Source organism: Octopus sinensis, linkage group LG3 (assembly GCF_006345805.1).
Source record: "Octopus sinensis linkage group LG3, ASM634580v1, whole genome shotgun sequence".
Classification (NCBI taxonomy): domain Eukaryota; kingdom Metazoa; phylum Mollusca; class Cephalopoda; order Octopoda; family Octopodidae; genus Octopus; species Octopus sinensis.
Genome location: NC_042999.1, coordinates 37,271,507 through 37,292,499, shown reverse-complemented (window position 1 = coordinate 37,292,499; position 20,993 = coordinate 37,271,507). Strand labels below are relative to the sequence as shown.

General features: G+C 38.1%; 1 protein-coding gene across 6 annotated transcripts in view; it reads right to left on the bottom strand.

Moving 5' to 3' along the window:
- The window catches only part of LOC115209388 (calpain-11-like), a 163,890-nt gene that overhangs the window by 55,654 nt on the left and 87,243 nt on the right, over nt 1-20,993 (bottom strand). For all 6 annotated transcript variants that reach the window (XM_036500939.1, XM_036500941.1, XM_036500937.1 and 3 more), the window contains 3 exons: nt 15,971-16,056; nt 7,911-7,988; nt 4,377-4,476 (listed from right to left, as the gene is read on the bottom strand). In XM_036500939.1, coding sequence (XP_036356832.1) covers nt 4,377-4,476; nt 7,911-7,988; nt 15,971-16,056 — 264 coding nt within the window. The remainder of the gene's footprint in view (nt 1-4,376; nt 4,477-7,910; nt 7,989-15,970; nt 16,057-20,993) is intronic.

Here is a 20,993-nt window from a genome sequence, read left to right as displayed (position 1 = left end):
AATTAAGTACCAGTTACGCACTGGGGTCGATGTAATCGACTTAATCCGTTTGTCTGTCCTTATCTCACTTTGCCTTTCATCCTTTCGGGGTCGATAAATTAAGTACCAGTTACGCACTGGGGTCGATGTAATCGACTTAATCCGTTTGTCTGTCCTTGTTTGTCCCTTCTCTGTTTAGCCCCTTGTGGGCAATAATGAAATAATATATCTCGCTTACTGACAAATGGTGTGTGTACACCTAGATCAGCTCGCAGCGCCACCTACAGACTGTAAGATGTTAACATTTCAGAGCAGTTGTCACCTCATCGATCACAGACACTAAGCAGACGACACTGCAAGCTGAATAAAGAGATTGCCTCTCTTATGCTTTTACAGTCACCGTACGGTGACTGGCAGCGCTATACGGCGGCTCACCGTAAGTAAATTAGGGAGGGGGAACGCGGAACAGTGATAAGTGAAATTGTAATGTTATCAGTCCAAATATGCTTGATGCAATGTCGTCTGCTTAATGTCTGTGACCGATGAGGAGACAACTACTCCGAAATGTGAACATCTCACAGTCTAGATAGGTGGCGCTGCGAACTGATCTAGGTGTATATACACCATTTGTCAGCGAGCGAGAAATATTCTCCGTGACAAAACGCAGTGAGTAACTTGTTCCCCAGCTCGAACGTGCATCAAGCATATTAGGACAGATAACATTACAATTTCATTTATCACTGCTTAGCGCTTACCCTCCGTAGTAAATGGATCCTCGTCAGGGATCTTTTCAATCTCAGTCACAGACTTTTTAATTAATTTTTTTAACTAAACAGTTTGAAACTTCGGATACTGGTTGAATGTGTCACGTAGAACACGGTTTACTCTTAACGTTTTTGACAAAATTTTGTATTTTAGAAGTTATTTCGTGTTAAAGCTGTTGTATTTGGGTAATTTTAACCAATCAATGATGTGTATTCAACTGAAGAAAGTTACTGCTGCTTGCGAAAGTAACAGAAGGGCTACAACTTCCGGGTCATCTGCTCATGAAAAAGAGCGAGAGAGAGAGAGAGGTGGGAGAAAAGTATAAAAGATAAGAAAGGTGGGTGAGAAAAACAGAAAGTTCTTTTATAAGTAATGGGTGAAAAACAACAGAAAGTTCTTTTATAGGGAATACATATGTTTGTGTGTGCGTGTGTATTTTTCCACCTTATCCAATGTGTCCTCTCGTTTATATAATGTTAGCGTGTGATATTGAGGGAGATTTGGCTGTTATTTCCAGCAAATCGTAGAGAGAGAGAACGGAGAGAGTGGTGGTGTGTTGACGATCTGAACAACTTATATAATCTTACCAACCCCCTACCACTGCATATTAATTTATTAAACCCTCTCCTGTTCCTTGCTTCCATTTGGGGTTTTATCAGCTTTACATATGAATGTGTGTGTGTGTGTGTGTGTGTGTGTGTGTGTGTATGCATTGGTGTGTGTGTGTGTACGTATACATGTACGTATATGTATGCAGCGTCCAAAACAGATGACCTGGATGTTGTTGCTCTTCCATTACTTTCGCAAACAGCAGTAACTTTCTTCAGCTGAATACACGTCAATGATTGGTTAAAATTACCCAAATACGACAGCTTTAACACGAAATAACTTCTAAAATACAAAATTTTGTCAAAAACGTTAAGAGTAAACCGTGTTGTTTTACGTGACACATTCAACCAGTATCTGGAGTTTCAGACTGTTTAGTTAAAAAGTAATAATTAAAAAATTCTGTGACTGAGATTGAAAAGATCCCTCGTCGGTTTCGAAGACGAACATTTACTCATTGCATTAGTGGCTGAGTATTCCAGAGATACGTATGTCACTAGTGTAATCTCAGAGAGAATCAGCATGACACAGTGTGTGTGTCACAATTTTAGGGGCTTGAGCTTCAGGCCGCCGACGGACTTCCACGCAGTTCTTGTCAATCCAATTTCACTCACAAGTTTTGGTTCGACAGGAGACAATAAGAAAATATATCTTCCCACGATGCGATGCATTGAAATAGAACCTACGATTGCATAGTGAACTTCTTATGTATTCAGCCATGATGCCTCCTTGCATTCAATAAAGATAAACGTCGCCCTTTTCAAGCCTAGCCAGGCTCATGGGCCCGGTTTCCCGGTTTCTGTAGCGTATGTGTTCCCCCCAGCTGGACGGGACGCCAGTCCATCGCAGCGTTACTCAAGAAACAGGAAGAGAGAGTGAAAGAAAGCTATGGCGAAAGAATACAACAGGGGTCGCTACCACCCCCTGCCGGAGCCTCGTGGAACTTTTAGGTGTTTTCGCTCAATAAACACACACAACGCCCGGTCTGGGAATCGAAACCGCGATCCTCCGACCGCGAGTCCGCTGCCCTAACCACTGGGCCATTGCGCCTCCACTTGCATTCAATATATTAGCAATAATTTAACTATTGTTTTGTTGTTGTTGTTTTTTCTTCTTCATGTGGATAACGCCTCTGAACCTTTCTAATAAAATCAGACAACAACAATGATTAAAAAGCCTTGTACATTTGAAAGTAAGATTACGTCCTGCTGAGTCTGCGATTCGATTTCGAGTCTTGATTGTAACCTTCAGAATATATCTTTATCTTTTGACCGACAGATTTAAAAAATTATTTTTGGTAACTAAACACTTTCAAACTTCGGACACTGGTAGAATGTGTCATATAAAACATGTTTTACTCTTTGCATTTTTGAGAAAAACTTATATTTATATTTATATTTATATTTACTTAGTTATTTCACCTTAAAGCTCTTGTATTTCGGTAATTTCAAGAGCAAAACATGTTTTATATGACACATTCTACCAGTGTCCGAAGTTTGAAAGTGTTTACTTACAAAAAATAATTTTTTTAATCTGTAGGTCAAAAGGTAAAGATCCCCTTCAGAATATATCTTTACCATTCCCTTCCATAGCTATCCGAAGAAAAGTAACTAAGAATTACTCCAGTGTATCATCCTTTATGTATTTTGATTATCATAACAAGATCCTGGGGCCAATATATGATTTTTTTAAAAGAAAAACGCATCAATTAGAAGTATAGTAAATAATTGTTTCAAACTTTGGCTCAGGGCTGGCAGTTTTTGAGGGGTGGGGCCGAGTCGATTATATTGACCCCATTACTTTAATAGCACTTATTTTGTCTACTCTGAAAGGCAAAGTCGACCTCGGCGGAATTTGAATTCAGAACGTGAAGACGGACGAAATGCCGCAAAGCACTTTGTCCGTCATGCTAACGATTCTGCAAGCTCACTGCCTTCGGAAGTATAATAAATGATTAAAAAAAAAACAAATGTTTTCAATTAAATTCAGGTTTTTAAATGTTCATTTTCTGCTCAAACATTCGAAATTTCGCAAGATTTTGCTATTTTTGATCCCTTTTGAACAAACATAAGCAAAATAGTGTACCTCAATTACAAACGAGTTTTCAGTTGTTCCATCAACTAAACTACCTTGCTCAAGGCCCCAAGACCCATTTTTTATGTATTTTAAGGGGAGGAGGCGCTGGGGATTTGAAAGAAGGACTGGGTGAAGAGGCATGGTATGAGAGAGGAAATGAGAGTGTCGCGGTGGTGGCGTGTGAGCTGATGGATGCAATGATGGGTGTGTGTGTGAACGAGGACATAACAGTGACGAAGGCGACAGTTTCAGATGAGTTGATAAAGGAGTACGAAGGGAAGACGAAGAGAACGATAAGAAAGGAAGGACTTTGGATTGGAGATGGGTAATGAAGGACAGGTAAGTGGTGCTGGCGGATGGGGCCGTTAGCATCGCTTTCATACTATCATTTTCATTTAAAATTCATTTCCCATAATTTTAATTTGTTCTATGTCCCCAATGTGTTGTAGTGTTTTTTTTTCTGTGTCGCCCCTAGTGGGTAATAAAGAAATAAAACTACCTTGCTCATTAAATAAGCATGTAAATGACTGAGTATTTCACAATAACTGAACATTTCCCGTTAAAGTGGTTCTGGAGCAGAGTCAGTGTAACACAGTGCCGATAAAAACGCTGGGTGTTAATTACAGATGCAATCCACCCCAAAGGATTTACAACTCAGTTTCCGTCAACCAAATTTCATTCACAAGCTCAGGTAGGCCGGAAGCTAAAATATAAAACACCTGTCCAAGATGCCACACAGTGGGTTCAAATTCAGGAATTTCGGATTGCGAAGCCAACTTCTCAACCATCCAATCAAACTACTTCTATAAATATAAGATTAGTAAAACTACCAATTATTAGTTTGTTTTTTTAAATAATTAATTGGTGTGAAAAGATTTTTTTTGTAAAATAGCTTCGATAGTTGATAACGAAATTATCTAAAGAAAAGCAAAGCAAGAATTTCATCATACCTGATTTCCTTTGTCCTCCAGACTGCTTATAAAGGCTTCCTTATCTTGATGGCACAAGTCTAAAAGGTCGAAGTATTTCATTACATCTCCGATGCTCATCCTATCAAGAATAACGAATCGTTTTAACCCTTTGATGTTCAGATTACTCTGTTAAATGTAATACTTTTTCACTCAAATTGTTTTGAATTAATCCTGGATCATCTTACAGTTTTAAGGTTTCAATGATGTGATTACTTATTTTTAGAATGGCATTGTAGGTTAGGTGTGAGAGGCTAGACATCGCCAGTTTGAATATAAAACATGTAGAATATATTGGGCCGGATTTGGCTAGTTTAAACACTAAAGGGTTAAAGGACATCTTTTCATGAAATCACTTACATTGTGTAATCAGTGAAGAATCGGCTCCGGGCAAATCATATACGAAACAATATTTTTCTGTAACTTTACAATTGAACTTCTTTTGTAATAAAGATTTATGCAGTTTTGCTGAACTGTAGTAATGCTAAATATAATATTTTTCGTATTGCAGACCCTAATATATACCATAGTCGTTTCATTTTTATGTACTCTTTTACTCTTTTACTTGTTTCGGTCATTTGACTGCGGCCATGCTGGAGCAACGCCTTTAGTCGAGCAAATCGACCCCAGGACTTATTCTTAGTATTTATTCTATCGGTCTCTTTTGCCGAACCGCTAAGTTATGGGGACGCAAACACACCAGCATTGGTTATCAATCGATGTTGGGGGGAGGACAAACACAGACACACACACACACATATATATATATGTATATATATATATGTATATATATATATATATATATGTATATATATATATATATATATGTATGTATATATATATATATATAGATATAGATATATAGATATATATACGACAGGCTTCTTTCAGTTTCCGTCTACCAAATCCACTCACAAGGCATTGGTCGGCCCGGGGCTATAGCAGAAGACACTTGCCCAAGATGCCACACAGTGGGACTGAACCATGTAGTTGGGAAGCAAGCTACTTACCACACAGCCACTCCTGCGTATATATATATGTATATATATATATGTGTGTGTGTGTGTGTGTGTGTGTGTGTGTGCGTGTGTGTGTGTTTGTGTGTCTGTGTTTGTACTCCCAACATCGCTTGACAACCGATGCTGGTGTGTTTACGTCCCCATAACTTAGTGGTTCGGCAAAACAGACCGATAGAATAAGTACTAGGCTTACAAATAATTAGTCCTGGGGTCGATTTGCTCGACTAAAGGCGGTGCTCCAGCATGGCTACAGTCAAATGACTGAAACAAGTAAAAGAGTAAAAGAGACAGAGTATAGCATTTAACCTTTTAGCTATAGAAATTTAAACATACGTGAATATATCTTGTTATTCTTTGCATACATAGAAAAATAATGGAGTATGCCCTGACATGTTTCATGTTGTGTTGACCGCTATATATTCTCTTTCTGAGAACTTATAGCAAATTGCTAATTAAATCTATCACAAATTAGAACTTAGCTGTAATTGTTTTTCTTCCACCGCATATTGACATTTTGGGATCTTTTCGGTTTGAACGGCAGTTGTTTAAAATAATTTCTGTATAACTAAAAAATTTTGTTTATAAAACATCTTTTTCTCTTGGCTATCTTGAGAAAATTCTATAGTTTGTAAGATATTTGATCTTTAATTTCTTGCATTTCGGCAATTTCAACCAACCAATGACGTCTATTGAGGTGAAAACGATTTCTGCCGTAGTGTGTCAACAACATTTATTTCCGGTGTCATATGAAATTGTCCCTGTTAATTATGATAAAAAAGGTACCCTGTGGCCATAAACTGAGGGGTCACTCGTAAACAGAGCTGGATAACAAAACCGTTCCCTCTTTAGTGTCCATTCATAATTATGCCCCTAGTATCGATCTATCGGAGGAATTTGAATACAGAACGTAAAAGCGGACGAAATACTGCAAAGCATTTTGTCCGGCGTGCTAACGTTTGTGCCAGCTCGCCGCCTTAAACTTATATAATTATTGAGAAGCGGAAGCTTAAAAAAACAAAACTTTTGTTCTTTAGCCTAGGTCAAACCTGAATGAATACATTTATTACCATTTTATTCAATGTGGAATTTCAATTTTAAAGCAGTAGAGTATAATATAAATTTGGTTGCAGTTCGAGCAATCATATAGTGGTTCTCTCTTTTGACTCAGACATTATTTTTTCGTCAACTAGAAAAATTGGCCAACAACCACAGCTTCAAATTTCCACTGTTTTAAATACTAAATCTCATATTGTTGACATTTGCGAGAAACATTTACTCAAAGCAGACTTTTTCTTTTAATTTCATTGATAATATACTTTTTTTTTTCCTATTCCAACACAACAAACAACCTGACTAATCCTAACAAACTTCATATAACTATTATTGCCGTTACTATTTGTCTTACTGCTGTTACTAGGAGAAATTAACAGCTTTTATAAGCATGTTTGTTGAGTATCTGGACCCAAAGATCCAAGCCGCAGAAATGCAAACTTATTAATATTCACAATTAAAAACGGCTGTTGAATAAATGAGGGAAACTGCTGAGTGCTAGTCTATATCTTATATATATGGCCTATTATGGCCGTTCCTTAATTTTGCTGCTATATATATATATATATATATATATATATATATATATATATATATATATACAAATTGAGATAGGGGTTGTAAATGCAACCCTCTATGGGATAACTTTTTTATGTACATTCCTTTATGTACACTGATTTGTTCTGCTTTTTATATTTAACCCTACAGTCTCTTATGTGGTGGTTTAATAAAGTATGTGATTGAGTATTATCTGGTAATTGATATTTGATTTAGATGTATTTCTCCATTTTCTTATCTTGTATATATATATATATATATATATATTTTACTTGTTTCACTCATTAGACTGCGGCCATGCCGGGGCACCAGAACCCAACACTTCTGTTTCTTAAACCTGGTACTTATTTTATCGGTCTCTTTTTACCGAACCGCTAATTGTTACGGGGACGTAAACACTCTGATATATACATGTATACGCCAGGCTTCTTTCGGTTTCCGTCTACCAAATCCATTCACAAGGTTTTAGTCGACCCGAGGCTACAGTGGAAGACACTTGCCCAAGGTGCCACGCAGTGGGACTGAACCCAGGACCATGTGGTTGGGAAATAAACTTGCGCCTGTGCCTGTTTAGCTACATGTTTTTATACTCTCAGTTCAAATCTTGTACGGTTGTTAGTTTGGGATCCTTCCTAAAAAAGTGATTAGAAAGTAATAATTAAAAATTAATGAGATCGAAATAATGAATGTGCTTAATTCCCTACGTGTTAGAGGCAACATTAAATGACTTTGTAGAATAGAACATCATAGAAATTTATCATAACACATCACTGATAATAAAATTAATAATTATTGTGCATGTTTGCAAAGATTCAAGACTAATTATATGAGCTGTCTGTATTTGCAAAATGCCATTTTAATTCTAAATAAACCAAAAAATGTTTTTTACCAAAATTCTCCTTCGTTCTTTTCCAATGAACCTAATTTATTCTTCTCTTCGGCATCTATCTTTTCCCATTCCTGTGAACTGAAGAATATGATGATTTGATAATTTTTATATTTGTACAGTCTAATTTTTATATAAAATAAACACAATCACACGTGCGCACGTAACCTTGGATATAGGCTAGAAACCATCTTTTTCTCTAGTGACAAGAGATCTTGAAATAAAACTGAATAATGAAATACATACATACATGATGGCTGCCACCTCGTTATCGAGTATGGCCATTGCACGAAGCTTAATCAATGTTGTTATCGTGCAATGCCTGTACAAGAAGATTTTTTTTAAAGTGAGCAAAGGCTGTGCACTGAGTCAAACCCACTCACTAAGCAACAGCAGCCATAATCCGAAAAGAAGAACAAGTCAACATCATCGGTAACCACTGAGCCGCAGGCTCTATGTCGGAGTTATCCCAGTTGCCTTCTCCTAGAAAGATGCCCTAACAAAGGCTAGGAGTCCTTCACACCCAATGGTTTAACCGCGCGATCGGGTATTCAGTCCGATTATTTCTATGTCCCCGCGCATACATACATACATACATACATACATACATACATACATACATACATACATACATACATACATGTGTGCATGTATACAGAACCTCGAAATGCTCAGGTTCTCCAAAAAGACTATAAAAAAATTATTTACATTCCCTATATACAACAGATCAAAGGAACAGTAGAGAAAAGTGCCGTGCAGTAGAACTTAACCCGAAACTATGTAGTTACAAAAAAAAAAAGAAAAGGAAAGCTAAGAGATAAAAAGATAAGGAAGTATGTCTAAAGAAACGGAGCGGGCAATTTGAGCGCCGCACAGGGCTTCCTAAATCCACGGTACGTCACTGAACTTACTACTCAACAAATTGAACCCCACATACTTTAGATACATGAAGGAAGCTGACTGGTTAAAGTCTCATTAATTCTATACCAACTCCTTTTGATATCCTAACACAAGGCCCAGTCCTTGTTGCGATGTGGTGGCTTGTGAGCTTCACTGATCCTGAGAGCTACGTCAGCTGAGTGCAAGCCACTGGTCGGCCTTCGATGCAGGACAGGTCACAGGACAGAAGCCAGGCTAATATAGACTACCCCTTCCCACAGCTGATGCTTTGGTTTCTGTAGTGCCAACACTACTACCTGAAAAGAAGCAAAGTTACAGAAGCATCGATGACAATTCAAAACCAACAAGACCTGGGAAAGAAAAAGCCCTTCCTTCAAAGAGTCGAGATAGTGAAACAGCTGAAAAAGCGGGGGTCCAAATGAAAAGAAGCGGGACAGACAGCGCATAGTTGAGAACAGGGGAGATAAGTCGTCGATGGCCTATGCTCTATAAGGGGCAAAGCGCTTAGGAAAGTATCCTTGATGTCGTATAGGAATCATTCCTGATCCTATCTCAGAAATTATATTTCTAGGTATATCCCATCATAGCCCTCAAATTAGGGAAGGCTTCAGCACAGAAATTGTCTCCAAGTGGTTTACATCCAACGTTGTACTTAGTTGTAAAATAAACTTGTGCACAATCCGCCGGCCGTCACCAACTACCGTAAATCCTCGAGTATAATCCGCACTTTTTTCTCAAAATTTAAAGGTCAAAATCCCTAGTGTATACTATATACGAGGTTAGAAATGAAAATTATTTTCTAAGCAATTTCCGAGTTTCTATTTGCTGTCCGGCAATGTTTATTCAGACGCATTTCGTGATGTAGGGCGCGAAAATACCTTAAGCTAAGCCTGAAAGCAATGAAGTCATAAAAGAATCATCCATAACCTGCAGTAAGCAACATTCATTAAACGTTATTACTGTTATTTCTTTATTTTCTGCAAATAAAATGCACAAAAAAGCTACACGTTTGCATTATGTAATATATACAATAATAATAAAGGACATTACAGTGTACATTTTTACAAACCAAGGACGTTATATAGACCTCCTTAACTCAAGTTAGAGAAGGAGTGCGTATTATACATAAGGTTTAAGTTTTTCAGAGGTACAGCCCCCTAAAAATCCCCTGCGTATTATACTCAAGGGCGGACTATACTCGACGATTTACGGTATGTAATTTTAACCACTATCGAAAGAGAAAAGTGTGATTTCATACATCAAACAGCGTGCAATCCCTCATGAATAGCTTTCTATATTTTATTTAGAATGCGAAGAATCGGTCAGTATAACAGAGTTTGTTAGGTTTCACAAAAAGAAAACAATTTCTTTGTTGAAATGGATGATAAAATAAGAAATTAATTGTAAGAATTTAATTCAAAATTTAGCGTTTCTATACCAGATTATAACTACATTTTGGTATCTATAACCAACGTCGCTCTTGGCTAAGATATTATTATTATCATTATTGAGTGAGAGAGCAGTGCATGCCATCAAAGTGGCACTGGGGTAAAATATACGAAACCCAATATACCCATCATGACTACCCTGCTGATAAGGGTACACCAGGCACATGCATCACAACCATGTGTGCGCGACATGGTGATCTCTTTTCAAGATAAACAGCACATGACCTTGCAGGTGGGGCCCAGTTAGAATTCTCTTCTGATCGAGTAACCCATCCCGCTCAAAAGGTCCCTGAATAAGGGTTGTTTAAGGATGTTGAACGAAACACCCATGTTTCCTGAGGTGAATTATTCGAACTCCAAAGAATCTCTCTCAACAGATGGCTATGATGCCCCCCACCCACTACTTCTCCTCGTGATCAGAGATGCACATATCGTCAGCCACTAAGGGACATGCTCAACTGGTTAAGGTCAAACAACTGACAAGCAAATCTGTGGTATTGAGCAGAATATTTGCTGCGGCCCATCTTTTATACCAAGACAAAACAATGTACATGATAACACTTTCAATCAGTTAAGATCAGAAGCCATGAGAGCCACTGTCTGGTACTGCATCAGGGCATTTATTATTATTATTATTATTATTATTATTATTATTTTATTATTATTATTATTGTTATTATTATTATTATTATTATTATTATTATTATTGTTATTATCATTATTATTATTATTATTATCATTATTATTATTATTATTATTATCATCATCATCATCATCATCATCATTATTATTATTATTATTATTATTATTATCATTATCATTATTATTATTATATTATTATTATTATTATTATTATTATTTGGAAAGCTTGGATACAGACTACATTTAGTATTCAATTACGTTGCCTACTGTGTTAAAGATATCACATTGGAGAACACTTGATCTTAGTGGTTTATGGATTCGTTGATACCATTAATGCAATATGAGACCAGATAAACTAACAAGTATCGGTGAAGAAGTACCGTGTTAGCAAGGCCTGTAGCAGTTAACTTCTTTTGAATTTTAATAGTCACCTTATTATGCTGACCAAACTCTATTCTTTATGTCCAGTGACGGGAGCAGCTGAAGACAATCCGTTGAAGGATTTGTTTAACGACTTCTCAGTTATCTATCTTGACACAAGATTTATTACCCACAAGGGGCTAAACACAGAGGGGACAAACAAGGACAGACATAGGTATTAAGTCGATTACATCGACCCCAGTGCGTAACTGGTACTTAATTTATCGACCCCCGAAAGGATGAAAGGCAAAGTCGACTTCGGCGGAATTTGAACTCACAACGTAACGACAGACGAAATACGGCTACGCATTTCGCCCAGCGTGCTAACGTTTCTGCCAGCTCGCCGCCTTATACACGCACATATACCGACACCTACCTACACAAATATGCGTACGAATATCGATAGACACATATGCACACCTATAAATAGTTTCTGTATGCCCGCGCATACTACATAGGTACGCATGAAAAAGAAAATTGCAATATATATATATGTGTGTGTGTGTAACACAAAACGCCTGCGTGCGCACGCACACAAACACAAATATCTTTTAGAGACATTTTCGTATGATTATTCGGATTTAATTTGATTAAAACGCAAATATAAACAATGAGATTCAGTTATCTTGTATTATATATAAAAAAACAACATTAAGGCGGCGAGCTGGCAGAAACGTTAGCACGCCGGGCGGAATGCTTAGCGGTATTTCGTCTGCGTTACGTTCTGAGTTCAAATTCCGCCGAGGTCGACTTTGCCTTTCATCCTTTCGGGGTCGATAAATTAAGTACCAGTTACGCACTGAGGTCGATATAATCGACTTAATCCGTTTGTCTGTCCTCGTTTGTTCTCTCTGTGTTTAGCCCCTTATAAGTAGTAAAGAAATAGGTATTTCGTCCGCCGCTGCGATCTGAGTTCAAATTCCGCCGAGGTCGACTTTGCCTTCCATCCTTTCGGGGTCGATTAAAATAAGTACCAGTTACGCACTGGGGTTGATATAATCGACTTAATCCGTTTGTCTGTCCTTGTTTGTCCTCTCTGTGTTTAACCCCTTGTGGGTAGTAAAGAAATAGGTATTTCGTCTGTCTTTACGTTCCGAATTCAAATTCTGCCGAGGTCGACTTTGCCGTTCACCCTTTTGGGGTCGATAAATTAAGTACCAGTAGCGTACTGGGGTCGATCTAATCTACTGGCCCCCATCCCCAAAAATTTCGGGCCATGTGCCTAGAGTAAAGATTATATAAAAAAAAAACATTCAGTACTGACGCATGCACACACGAACAAACGCACACACTCACACACACTCACACACACTCACACACACACACACACACACACACACACTAAACTTTTCACCTATGATGAAAAGAAGGGAAGGAACTCTGCTTCGACTAAAAGTTACAGCGCCCGTTTACAATTTGTTACGAGCGAACTAAGTTCGGCAGAATCGTTATAGAGCTGGATAAGATGCGTCCCGTTCAAGTCCTATCGAAGTCAGCTTTACTTGGTCGATAAATAAATTATGTTGCAGCCAAATACTGAGGTCGATTCTTCTCTCTCTTTTTCGCTCTCTTTTTCTCTCTCATGTCTCATGCTTTCCATCTAAAAGAAATTAGTTGTATCAAGACCTGGAGAAGGACAAACTCCGCCAGGCTCAAAATACCCCACAAGACATGTCATTCCTTATTTCTTTATTGCCCACAAGGGGCTAAACATAGAGGGGGACAAACAAAGGTATTAAGTCGATTACAACGACCCCAGTGCGTAACTGGTACTTAATTTATCAACCCATAAAGGATGGAAGGCAAAGTCGACCTCGGCGGAATTTGAACTCAGAACATAACGGCAGACGAAATACCTATTTCTTTACTACCCACAAGGGGCTAAACACAGAGAGGACAAACAAGGACAGACAAACGGATTAAGTCGATTACATCGACTCCAGTGCGAAACTGGTACTTAATTTATCGACCCCGAAAAGATGCATGTATGTATATTTTTATATTTATATATTATTTTATTTATTTTTTTTTTTTATATAAATATCAAAAGTATTAAAATTTAATAAAAGATATATATATATTATTTCATCTAGTTTCAGCTCACGAGCTGTGGCCATGCTGGAACATATATATATATATATATATATATATTATATATATATATATATATATATATATATATATATAAGAATGAATGTTTTTATATATAATGAACGTGAAATACAGGAAGGGACGAACACGGAACACAGACAAATCATTCGAAGCCTTCAATCTTCAGTCAGACACCGAATCATCATAGCAAATTTCGGCTGTTCAATTCTGATATTTGCTCCAACTCGGCCAGCCCCAAGAAAAAAAACTAAGCTGTAAGCATTAGATTTCTTGGTAGAAGACAGGAATGTGAACGCACAAGACGGATGTGAATACAAGAGACGAAAACGAAATTGAAAACAGTAATGAATAAACAAAATATATATAACGGTGGTTGTCATACGACTTTAGACCAAATGAGACAAAAACAACAACAACATAGCTGGCGTAGAAATAATTACCGTTTCGGTAGCGGGGACATATGTATATATATATATATATATATATATATATATATATATATACATATGTATCTATGTATATGTTTGTGCATCTGTGTTTGTCCACCCAACATCGCTTGACAACCGATGCTGGTGTGTTTACGACCCCGTAACTTAGCTGTTCGGCAAAAGAGACCGATAGAATAAGTACTAAGCTTACAAAGAATAAGTGCTGGGGTCTATTTGCTCGACTAAAGGCGGTGCTCCAGCATGACCACAGTCAAATGACTGAAACAAATAAAAGAGTAACAATTTTATTTTATAAAACAAATGCTATTTGTCATTTTCGGATTAAAAGAAAAAGCGGCACTCCGTCGGTTACGACGACGAGTGTTCCAGTTGATCCTATCAACGGACCAGCCTGCTCGTGAATTTAACGTGTATGTGGTTGAGCATTCCACGAAGCACGCGTACCATTAACGTAGTTCTCGGAAATTCAGCGCGTCACAAAATGTAACGAAGATGGCCCTTTGAATTGTTACAACTCACTTTTGCCAAATGAGTGAACTGGAGCAAAATGAGCTGAATATCCTCACCATCAATTCTCGCGCCTTCACTTTACTTTCAAAATAATAAGTAATTATATACACATGGTTATAAAGCGAGTCTCTTAGCGATAGCCACACCTGCGCCTATAGAAAACCACATATGCCCAAATATTAGACGGTGGAATGAAACCTGCACTCATTAGTTGCAAAGCGACCTTCTTAACCATTCGGCCGTAGTGTCCCTAACTCTCTACCTTTTCTACTACTGCTATAATGCCTCTTCTCCACGGAGCTGGTTGGGTTCATGTCCCATCATCTCAGTCATTTTCGTCCCACTCACCTCCCCTCCGCTCATCTTCTTTGTTGTGTCCACTACCCCCAGGGCCTGCACTCATAACTTCACCCGGTTCTTCCTTCCAAGAACATTGGTCCACTAGAATTTCTTCCCTACTCATACCTTTTCTGCAGGTGTTGACTTATAAATGGTTCGGGAAAAACATCCAAAGTTTTTGCATCACCTGTCTAGGAAGGCCTGGGAATGCCATGGGTATTGCCCCTATTCCAATCCAGCAAAGAAAGCAAAAAGCAAACCCAATTCTCCACAAGATATTCCAGCACACCAGCAAGAAAAGACAACCATTCGAATACCCTAATTTCCGGCATACAAGTTGGAGTAATTAAAACATTATCACTGTCTTTCCAAATCCTGGAATGCGAAGAGCAGTGACACGTTCTCAGGCTCCAAATTTGCTGCATCAGCTGCAAATCCGGGTATCGCTACCCGTAACACAGAAGAGAGAAAAAAAATAATAATAAATAAATAAATAAATAAATAAATAAATACAGAGGCCTGACTGACCGCTATCAGTTTGTGCCGCTCGCTGTCGAGACCTCAGGTGTACTAGGACCCCGCAGTACCGATTTCCTCCGCAAAATCAGGATAACGGCGGCCTGTCTGAGAAATGAGCCCTGCGAGTAGGAGTGGCTGCTGCAGCGAGTGTCGTTAACCATTCCCCACGATAATACTATCGCAGTGATTACTTCGAGACACGGCTGAGCACACCCTGTGTTCTGGGGTGCGTAACTCATTGGCCACTCCCCTCCACCTTCTGAGGCTTAACACCCCCACCCACCTTTTTTTACCGTTTTTCCCTTTTTCCGTTTCTTTGTTTCTTTGTATTTAAATGTTATTTGTAAAATTTCAGTGATTTCACATGGAATTTTAAGTTCTCTATAGTTGTCTTAGTGTATAACTCTACCCACCTTTTTGGTTTAAATCTTAGTCTAAAACATTCGACGTGCATCCCGAAAAATACAGTATTTCAACCGTCACAACACTGAAAGATTGATGCTTTTGGTTGATGAATCGAAATAAGCTGACTGTCTCATATTTAACTGGTTTTCTGTCGCCCGCAATCTGACTATGTTTTAAACTATATATTATGTATATCATATGCATTGACTTTTAGTTGACACAACACTTGTCCACAAACGAAGCATTATTGTTATAGAACCTGCGTGCAGACACGCGTGAATAGGCAGAAAGTGTTATACGCTTATAAATATTTACATACCTGTCGCTCCATTTGCCTTTCCATTCGGTCTTACCCCATGGGTTACGAAGTCGAATCAAGTATTCCTTTTTTCCTTGGAGTGAAACCTTGATAAAATAAATTTATAAAGGGACATTTAATAGGACTATTTTCCATGTCGTCATATTTAGGTTGCTAGAAAAGCTAGCCATCCTCACCAAACATCTTGCTTGCTGAACAGCTTTCAGTCGATTTTATCTCTCTCTATATATATATAATTCTTTGTCTCTCTCTCTCTCTCTCTCTCTCTCTCTCTCTCTCTCTCTCTCTCTCTCTCTCTCTCTCTCTGTTGGTCTGTCTGTTCCCTATGCATTCTCAAACGGCTCCACCGCGAATGACAACATGTAATTTTTATTTTCATTTGGATTAAAACAATATAACACTTTCTCGAAGATAATCTTTTTATAGTCAACTATAGTAAAGGACATTTTATACCACCACTACGTCACATTTTGTATTTGAGTGTGTATATGTCTGTCAGTGTGTGTGAGCTTGCGTGTTCGTTACGTACGACATAGTAAAGGAGATTTTATACCACGATAACGACACATTTTGTATATGAGTGTTTATGTGTCTGTCAGTGCATGTGCATGTGTGTTTGTGCGTTCGTTACGTACGACATAGTAAAGGAGATTTTATACCACGATGACGACGATACATTTTGTATATGAATGTGTATGTCAGTGTGTGTGTTTCCGCGTTCGTTACCTACAACATGGTAAAGGAGATTTTATACCACGACGATGACGACATATTTTGTATATGAATATATATATGTCTGTCAGTGTGTGTGTGTTTGCACCTTCCTTGCGTACGAAATAGTAAAGGACATTTTATACCGCCACGACAACGATACATTTTATATATGAGTGTGTATGCGCCTGTCAGTGTGTATGTGTGTTTGCGCGTTCGTTACATACGACAGTAAAGGACATTTTATACTACGATGACGACGACGTAGTTTGTATATGAGTGTGTATGTGTTTGTGAGTGTGTGTATGCTTGCGCGTCCGTTACGTACGACACAGTAAAGGACATTTTATACCACTACGACCACCACCACACATTTTATATGAGTGTGTATGTGTATGTGAGTGTGTGTGTGTTTGCGCGTTCGTTACGTAAATGTATGTCTGTGTGTGCCTGTATTCATATACGTATGTCAGTGTATGTGAGAGTGTACGTGTGCTTCATTGTATGTGAAGTGTATGTTCGTGTGAGTGTGTGTGTGATTGTCAATTACACTAACGTAAACATGTTATGTGAAAAAGCTATAAAGGCTCCAACTAAAGAAATGGTTGATAAACTCAATCATGAACTTCAAAAATTAACAGATACATCAGAAATGACTTTTCCATCAATTCATACAACAGTCGATCAAGTTCAGGCTGTTCAATACCCTGTTGAATTTCTGAACACACTTAAACCCACTGGGATACCTGCGCATAACTTGACACTAAAACTGGATGCTCTCAATTTGTTGCTTAAGAATCTTAACCCACCTCGCCTGTGTAATGGAACTCGCTTAATTGTTACTTCCATAAAGTCCCATGTCCTACAGGCAACAATCACAACAGGAAGTCATAAAGAAGAAAATGTCTTTATTCCGAAATTTCCTTTCATGCCAACAGATATTTCATTTGAATTTCAGAGGCTTCAGTTTCCAATAAAACAAAGTTTTGGTATTTCATTTAACAAATCTCAGAGTCAATCCCTCCAGTTAGTAGGGCTTCATCCCTCTATTACATGCTCCTCTCATGGCCAACTCTATGTTGGTTGCTCACAAGTTGGAAACAGCAACAATTTATTCATTTGGACACCAACAAAAAATTACACAATGAATATTGTTTATCCTGAGGTGCTTCAAGATTGACAGATTTTCCGTTCTAAATTCTATAATCATTACAATTTGAGTATTTTTTAATAAAATATAGATATCTTGAAATAGTTATGAGAAAAAAAATATATCTTCGTATTTGTTGTTCACTGATCTGGATAAGAACAGCAGTAACCTGGGCAACGCCGAGTAATTCAGCTATTATCTATATAACAACGGTTTCTAATTTAGGCACAAGGCCAGTGATTTTGATAGGTGATTAGTTGATGCCATTGACCCCAGTACGTGGCTAGTACTTTATTACTTGTGTGTGTGTGTGTGTGTGTGTGTGTGTGTGTGTTTAACCGATGTAGTAGATATATAAAAAGAACAACTATTTCTCCGTAGATTGAAAAAAAAATAATGATGAACAAGTCTTAATCGATTTTCGAACCTTATTGGATTCTCATCAGAGATGACAACGTCACTTTGACCAGTTTCAGAGACAATTTGTTTGTATACCCAACAAATCTAGAAACTACAGAGAACTGAAGCTACTAATTTGCATGTCGTAAATATTTAACACTTTATTTGATATCAGTAGCCTGTCAACGGGGGTCTCAATCCACACAGCATCAAGGTATGATGCAATATATGTAACCTGTATGGAGATACATGAATAGGACATGTTGCCGAAATCGTGCTGTAATACTATTCCGGGTAATGAAATATCACTAGTAAGGCGCTATAGTTTAATAACTATTTAACTCATTACAAGTATTGAGTACACCACAAATTCATATGTGTATGTTTGCGTGTGAGTGTGTATGTGCGTGCATACATGTAGAAGTTCGGTGATAAAAATCATAGCATTACAGAAAAACAAAAATTTTTTTTTTTTCTGAAACCATGTTCTGTATTGTGATGCAGCTACGGTAGCTCTTGAATTCTCCAACCCCGGCCAATGTAACTTATACAGGCTTATACAGCAGACTAAAACTGTAACCCCCTAAAAAGCGTCGTCCAAAGCGGACCGTCCCACATTGCCCCACTTCCTAGTTACGCTGCTGCTTCCCTAAGCAATTCAAAGATGGTATATTAATGTAATATAAAGGAATCTTAAAAGAAAAGCTACGTAAAAGAATACTAATCGTCTGTTGAAGACTTTATATTGAAAACTACAATGAAAAGATTGATGAATGCGAAAACTATGACCCCTATCTTGGGGCCTCCATCGATAAATGTACACGTATATGCAGACCAGTGTGAAATTTGTGAGTAAGACTAGTGGTTGCCAATGCATGCAAGCCGTCTCCTTTCTCCGCCAGCAATATTTGTGCAAGTGAAAGGCCGCCGACTTAGACCGATACAGCTTGGTAGACGTTACAGTCAGAACTCAAAAAGCCAGAATAGATATCATTAGACATCTTTTAGTCCCCTAGCAGTTTTGAAAACCATCGTCAATGTTAGAATTTAACTTCCAACCGCATCTGATGATCCGTTAGTAAAATCGCTTATCTCTACGGAACATTATCTGAAATCCCTATTTAAGGTTAGAAAAAATATGAATCCATTTAAATGTGAATATGTTATTGATTATATAGGGTATTTGCATAACCGGGCAGTACTGCCTTGCACATAACTAATTGTGGATCAATATTTTCATTTGCTTTAGGCTACTGAACGCCATTCTGTTTATGAATTATACATAATTCGTTTCTTTTCATTTTATTGTTATAGTTACCACTAGTATGTAGTTGATCATATATACTATGTACATAATCTAACTCTCTGTTTTTACTGCAGTTTAGTCTGTTTCTCGGTAAATTGATCAGCTTTCTATCAAATCTATACTGTCAAACGTAATTATTCAAATCTTGAAAATATAATTGTTTCGAACAATATCAGTATTTTGTTTGTATTTCTTTCGTTTATTTTTTTATTCTTTTACTTGTTTCAGTCATTTGACTGCGGCCATGCTGGAGCACCGCCTTTAGTCGAATCAAATCGACCCCAGGAGTTATTCTTTGTAAGCCTACTACTTAATCTATTGGTGTCTTTTGCCGAACCGCTAAGTTTCGGAGGCTTAAACACACCTGCACTGGTTGTCAAGTGATGTGGGGGGGGGCAAACACAGACACACAAACATATACACACACATACATATATATATATATATATATATATATATACGACGGGCTTCTTCCAGTTTCCGTCTACCAAATCCACTCACAAGGCTTTGGTCGGCCGGAGGCTAAAGTAGAAGACACTTGCCCAAGGTGCTACGCAGTGTGACTGAACACGGAACCATGTGGTTGGCAAGCAAGCTACTTACCTCACAACCACTCCTGCCCCTATTTATTTGTAATTGACAACCAACTGAAATGGTGTTGAGTTACCTTCCTGAGGAATCAGATTGTTCGTGAATTAGGGGTAATATGAAGTCGCTGCCCAGTGACTGCTGTCACCTTAAAAGCAATTTAAGTTTAATCCTAATTCACCTAAACTTTAAAGTGATATGAAACCATTCTCAGTTACGGAAGCTAAGATGAAATCCTACCTCCGGTAATCCGAATATCTTGATGTCACGTGCACCAGATATTCCCCACCTGGTTAAAAAGGCCATCTGCCTCGAGGATAATCCCCAGAGGGCAGGAAACTAGCAACGTAAAATGTAAATACACTGGAACAAGACTACGGGAAACGACTGCAAAAATCCTTCCGAAAGAAAGTCATGAATCTTAAGACATATCAAGAAGGCTCATGATCGCCGACGCCTGGAAGCATGGAACATGAAGAGAGAGGTAGGATCGGGGAATAAAACCGATTTCAAATCACCCCTGGGTGGCATCTGGAAGTTAATTTCATCTTACTTGATATTTCATTTCAATTTACCTTTTTCTTGACTACCCACAAGGGGCTAAACACAGAGGGGACAAACAAGGACAGACAAACGTTTGCACGCCGAGCGAAATGCGTAGCCGTATTTCGTCTGCTGTTACGTTCTGAGTTCAAATTCCACCGAGGCCGACTTTGCCTTTCATCCTTTCGGGGTCGATTAAATAAGTACCAGTTACGCACTGGAATCGATATAATCGACTTAATCCGTTTGTCTGTCCTTTTTGTCCTCTCTCTGTTTAGCCCCTTGTGGGTTGTAAAGAAATAGGTATTTTGTCTGCCGTTACATTC